Source organism: Mchenga conophoros, linkage group LG14, assembly GCF_057382185.1.
Source record: "Mchenga conophoros isolate Kocher_MC1m ecotype Shallow Benthic linkage group LG14, M_conophoros_male_GT1.1, whole genome shotgun sequence".
Lineage (NCBI taxonomy): Eukaryota > Metazoa > Chordata > Actinopteri > Cichliformes > Cichlidae > Mchenga > Mchenga conophoros.
Window position 1 is genome coordinate 40715658 of NC_140539.1, and position 6072 is coordinate 40721729.

General features: G+C 49.6%; 1 protein-coding gene and 1 non-coding gene across 6 annotated transcripts in view; both read right to left on the minus strand.

Moving 5' to 3' along the window:
- Positions 1 to 206: 206 nt before the first annotated feature.
- The window catches only part of atg16l1 (ATG16 autophagy related 16-like 1 (S. cerevisiae)), a 24314-nt gene continuing 18448 nt past the window's right edge, over positions 207 to 6072 (minus strand). For 3 of the 5 annotated variants that reach the window (XM_085244588.1, XM_085244591.1, XM_085244587.1), the window contains exons 9-20: positions 6025 to 6072; positions 5887 to 5946; positions 4144 to 4249; positions 3953 to 4058; positions 3764 to 3834; positions 3618 to 3689; positions 2672 to 2792; positions 2497 to 2602; positions 2250 to 2399; positions 1400 to 1447; positions 1216 to 1317; positions 207 to 1131 (exon numbers count right to left, since the gene is read on the minus strand). The exon at positions 6025 to 6072 is cut by the window's right edge and continues 39 nt beyond it. In XM_085244588.1, coding sequence (XP_085100714.1) covers positions 1038 to 1131; positions 1216 to 1317; positions 1400 to 1447; positions 2250 to 2399; positions 2497 to 2602; positions 2672 to 2792; positions 3618 to 3689; positions 3764 to 3834; positions 3953 to 4058; positions 4144 to 4249; positions 5887 to 5946; positions 6025 to 6072 — 1084 coding nt within the window. In that variant the 3' untranslated portion in view covers positions 207 to 1037. The remainder of the gene's footprint in view (positions 1132 to 1215; positions 1318 to 1399; positions 1448 to 2249; positions 2400 to 2496; positions 2603 to 2671; positions 2793 to 3617; positions 3690 to 3763; positions 3835 to 3952; positions 4059 to 4143; positions 4250 to 5886; positions 5947 to 6024) is intronic. The other 2 variants (XM_085244592.1, XM_085244590.1) reach the window with 1 other exon arrangement.
- Positions 2971 to 3246, minus strand: LOC146560476 (small Cajal body-specific RNA 6). Its single transcript, XR_014888405.1, has one exon.

Consider the following 6072-nt stretch of genomic DNA (forward strand, 5'->3'; position numbering starts at 1 on the left):
ATAATCTCTACCAAAAACTGAAGCATGCCCACCCGAAGGGCAACCAGGGAATTTTGCGAGCCCTGCTTCCAGCAGGAATGTTTGGCTCCTTAATGTGAAGAACACAGGAAACATCGAGACGTAAAACGAGACGACCTGGGCTCAAGAACAAGAACAGCTCGCCACCGCTATGAGGCGCTCAGAGAGCGAGCGGCGTGGAAGAACTCTCGTGTGTCAGAGGATTTATTCATCAGGATTTTTACAGGACATTTACAATCATCAGGTTACACAATCTGTCCGTGCTCGCAGCAAGGTTAGTGCAGTATGTAACACACCTGTGAATCAAACACACAAACCCACACAGGTGTGCTCTGACACAGTTTAATGTGAAGGTCCACTTCCTGTTTGTGGAAAAACATCACTGATGGCGGTTCACTTTACGGTCCAAACGGCCTCATTTCCACTCCGCCCCCTCTGATGACGGAACTGAGGCTCGTGCTGACCACCTGTTGAGGCTCGGGCAGGCGCCGCATTCATAACACGTGATGTGCGACACGCTGTCCTGCTGATGATGTCACAGCGACACCCACAGCAAGGACGCGGTTCTGTCTGCCGTGGAAAACGAACAACAGGAAGTCAGCAGTACCTGGAGCGAGCGAAGCGGCGAGGTAGAAATGAGGCATTGCCGAGTGCAGACAGGAACAAACCACACGACAGTTTCTTTAATCTCTGATTAGTCGGTGCACGCACTTCCTGTTTCCTGAGGCGTCCTGTGGAGTGAGGATGAGGAGAGGAAGTGTCAACAGTGAAATGTCTCTGCGTTTCCAACGTGTCACCTGACATCCGACGGCTGTCCTCGCATCAGCAGCTGCGGCGCCGCATGTGGCTCCGCCTCCTCCCGGTCATTAAAATGATGCTGAACATTAAAAGCTGCAGAAACAGAACACGGCAGCTCGTCTCCACAGTCTCAGTGAATCCTCTTCATCTTCACCACGATGAAGATGGCAGAGGGGCCGCCACTGGCTGCCTACAGCCTGACTCCGCCTCCTCGGGCCCGGTCACATGTCTGACCACAAGATGGCGCGACTGCCTTTCTCCACGCTTGCCACGTATGCTCCTGAAGGCGACCAGGACACCGAGTTGATGGCTGAGCTGCAACAGCAGTAGCAAGGAGAGGTCAAAGGTCAACAGTGCGGCATAAGCCGCTGGCGTGTGGATAAACCTGAACGATCTTACCTGTGGTTCCGGTCTAGAGTTCGGTCCACTTTCCCCGTCAGCACATTCCAGATGTACAGAGCGCCGTCAGCTGATCCGCCGGCCACGTAGCTCCCGTCAGGACTGAAAGAACGAGACACACTGAGCGTGCTCAGATCTCTCTCTCACTCACCACACACACACACAAGTAATGAGAGGAACCCACCTGAATGTCACTCTGGTCCAATCAGCGCCACACTTGAAACCCTGCGCACTGAACACAAACACACACAGTGAGTCGGCCGAGGTCACCTGACCATCACATCGCAAACAGAATGAGTCAGTCACATGACCACAGCGGAGCACAGGAAGTGGATCTGCCTGTGACGTCAACAGTGACTCAGTGTCACTACGGCAACAAAAGTATCCTGGGTACTTTACTTGTCTGACGTACGACCGTCAGTCAGTTTGACTATTTTTATATGTTACACACACAAAAGAGCCGCTTTGTTGTTTCAGCCGTTTTGTCTCGTGAACTCTTAGCTTGATGTTCTTTTTGTTCGTTAAAGGTCGGCGCCGACCACCTCGTGTGCAGTTGATCGTTAAAAACACTGAGTTCATGTTTTACACTTGATTTATAAACCGTATTTTTAGTTATACTATGATGCAACCAACATTCCTCTTTAAACTGCATGTATTATAGTAGCAACAGCAACCACTCCATGTGCACTATCACTGACCCCCCTGCACCTGCTCCTCAGATGGCATGTATGCGTGTGTGTAACTTGTACATATCTTTCTTGTGTAAATGTAACTTTCTCTGTGTCATTGAGTAGATAATATTTCACACACATGGGGAGATGCCAAACTGCCTTTCACTGTTCTTGTAACAAAGAGCTATTCTTCTTCTTCTTCTTCTTGTTTTTGGAGGTTATTTAAATATAAGGTGATATTTCCTCACAGCCCTACTGACTGCCTGCCAACTCAGGTGAGATGGACTCGCCATGTTTCTGCTTCCCACCTGCACGGCTGCCTTCAAACTTCGACCGCTTTGTGTTACACTGGGCCCGCCTCACCTGAGCGTCTGCTTCACGGCGTTGGTGCGCAGGTCGACGATCTTCACCAGGTCGTCTCTGGAGCAGGTGAGCAGCTCGGTGCGATCGTGGTTCAGATCCAGAGACGTCACTCTGCCGAACAGCTCCAGCTCCCGCACGATGCTCTCCGCCCTGATCTCACACACACACGCAGACCGAGCGTGTCATCACCGTGACACAGAGCAATGGCAGAGATGCTGAGTGATGACAGCGTTCGTGCGCCGCTCACCTGATGTCCCAGAAGCGAACCTTCTTGTCAAAATGTCCGCTCATGACGCACTGCTCGGTGCACACGATGTCGTTGCAGCTGGAGCCCGCGAACACCGTCTTCATACCTGCACAGGTGAGCGACAGTTAGCTTGGGTGAGGACTCACTGAGACCGAGCGAGCGTGCACTCACGTACAGACTTTGCTGCGAAGGTCCCACAGTTTGAGCGTGCGGTCGTAGCTCCCAGAGACGATGCGAGCGTTGTCCAACAGGAAGCGAGCGGAGAGGACTTTCCCGCTGTGACCCGTCAGCGTGTGCTGCCGGACGGACAGAAAGACACAGGTAAGCGCAGGTAAACACACACACAGGTCATCGGCAGGTGACGTCTGCCACTTCCTGTCAGTACGAGAAACCCCGGCGACATGCAGCTGACCATGTCACCGTGGGGACGTCACCTGATTCAGACAGGTGACATTAGATGGACAACAGTTTTCTGGCCTCAGAACAGGTGTGAGATCACTGCTCAGACCCCACCCCTCGGCCTGATGCTCCATGCTGATTGGTTTTGTTGGATGACATCATCACAGAGAAGCTGTAGGAGCTCTGTACAGACCTCGCAGTGATGTCACATCCTGTGTGTCAGCAGCTGCCGAGACCATCGCCGCACCACTAGAGCACGATGGCAGCAGAGAGCCGGGCTGCTGGGAGCCAAAATGGTGGCCGCGAGGGGGAAGAGCTGAGCTTCAGACCTTTTACATGACATCACTGACCAGGAAACTGAGCCGCCACTTCCTGCTGGGCTCAGTTGTCGGACAAGAACGCGTGGTTTAGCTCAGCGCACGCAGACAGGGGCAGCTGACCACCAGGGGGCAGCGCTTACTTAGAAATATTTTCCTGATTTTGTGAAAAAAATCTGTTGAATAAACTGCAGAAAAATGTGTTTCAAACACAAACAGGTGCAGAAACACGGCGCCGGCTGCTCTGAGGCAACGTGGAACCTTTCTGCTCCGTGCGGGCTGTTCGTCCTACTGCAGCCGCCGTAGCCAAGGTTACTCGAACAGCTCAGCTGACTAATCTGCTGACACGGTTGGATTTACGGCGAGCGTGTGTGACGCAGCTGTGTGACAGCTGGACGCGCTCACCCTCAGTCTGTAGTCATCCACGGTCCAAATCCGGCTGGCGAAGTCGTTGGAGGCGGCGAGCAGGTAGGAGCCCTGAAACACAGGAAAGCAGGTCAGTCTGAACAGGAAGTAACGCTGCAGTATCCTTCCGCCGCGCGTACACTCACAGCACTGTCGAACTCGATGCTGGTGATTCCCGCGTTGCTGCCGGTCAGAGCTCCTTTGGGCTCACAGTGACCTGAACGCAATCACAGGCAGTGATTTAGTCACGTGACCTGCTGCAGCTCCAGGGTTATTCAATCAAACATCCTTGTGCAAGCAAAACAACTTCCTGTTTAAACCCCGCCTCCACTCACCTGCCACCACCTCCCACAGCTTCACCCTGCGGTCCATCCCTCCAGTTGCTAGGAGACGGGAGCCAGGGCTGAACCTCACAGCATTCACCTCGCCGTCGTGGGCTTCCTGAACGCTCAGAGAGAGAGAGAGCGCAGACTGAGAGACGGCCGTGCAAGTCATCTCGACGATGACGAAGAGTGACGGTACTTACGAAGACGTGCAGCGCCGTGGTTGGCACGCGGACCTCAGCGCAGACGCCTGACGGGGCCTCGCTGCTCTCCGGTGAAGTGCTGAAAGAGTTGGCGCTCCGACGCCTGCTGAGGACGAACAAACTGTCACCTTTCATTTATCGACAAGTGACAACGACGGTCACCTGGAGGCGCCGTGTGCAAGCTAGACGCTCCAATACAGAGGAGCCCCCACACACATGCGGCCACACACACAAACATGAGATAATAATGGACAGTCAGTATGGTCCCACACCAAACAGATCAACATGGCATTAATGGTTCTTATTGAAAAGATCACTAATAAAACAGATCAAAGACACAGTCGGTGTTTTCATTGACCTAAAAAAAGCTTTTGACACAATCAATCATGAAATATTACTTGATGAACTGGAGCACTACGGCATTAGAGGAGTGGTGCTCGAGTGGGTCAGGAGTTATTTGAGAGACAGGCAACAATTTGTGAAGCTTGGTGAATATCAGAGTGCCTGGACATTGTGGAGTTCCACAGGGGTCAGCATTGGGACCAAAGCTGTTTATCCTGTGCATCAATGATATATGTAAAACATCTGATATATTACAGTTTATTTTATTTGCAGATGATACAACTATTTTTGTGCTGGAGAGAATTCACAGCAGCTTTTGGAAATTGTCACACAAGAAATGATTAAACTGAAAACATGGTTTGACAGAAACAAGTTTTCACCAAATTTGAATAAAACTACATTTATGTTGTTTGGAAATTGATAAATAACGTTGAAGTACGTTTCTCATACAGAATTTCTGGGTGTGATAATAGACAACAAAATGTGCTGGAAACCTCACATAAAGCTACACTGTCCAGAAGCATCTCTGTTCTGAGTAAAGCTAAACATTTTGTGCCTTCCACCCCGGGTACTTTACTGTTCACTTACACTGCCATATTTGGAATACTGTGTGGAAATACACACAAAACTTCACTTCAACCTTTATGTAAAAAGAAAAAAGCAATCAGGATGATTACTGAAGCAGGATTTAGAGAGCACACTAACATCATGTTCTTGAAATTAAAGATTTTGAAGTTAATGGATCTTATAAACATAAAACTGCAAAAATGATGTGCAAAGCCAGATACAATATGTTACCAGGAAATGAACAGAGGATGTTTTTGACAGAGAAGGGGACTATGAATCGAAGGGAAAACTAAACCTGAAGACAAAAGTGTTAAAACCTTTTGTGTTAGCATCTGTGGGGTAAAACTGTGGAACAGTTTTCCTGTGGACCTACAGCAATGTTCAAGCCTTGGTCGGTTTATAAAGATGTTTCGAAAAGTGTTTTTGGAAGAAACTGATGAAGTTGATCAGCCATTGTACTTTAATTAAACTGTAGCTATCACTGTAGCTATGTTAACACACGTCCTTCATTCCTTGTTTAGTGTGTGGGGTAAGTGATGACGGGAATCAGGCTAACAGTGAACAGTGGGGTTCAACACTGGGGTAGGGACTAATAACTATGTTATACTTCTTCCTACTCCATTTCAGACTTAAAAATTGTCATTTCATGTCATTTAGACTGTTTTTTATTTGTTTTATTTATTTGTCTGAGCACATGCGTGTGTGTATTTACAGATATATTCCTATTTATACACGTAAATGCAAGTATGTGCACTTGTATATATTGTTTTTTTTTGTGTATGTCTGAAATAAAGATACAATAACACGCACACACACAGACGCACACACACATACCCAAACATGAGGGAGATGGAGTCAAGCAGCCCCCCAGGAGGCTGCTGGGAGATCTTCTTACTGCGGGCAGAGACACATCGTCACACACATGCTGAACCTCCGTAGAGGTCAATGGTCAGCGGGCACGTGCGGCCTCACCTGGGAGTCCTGCTAAGCGGCCGGCTCGGCGACGTCTCTCCCCCCGCC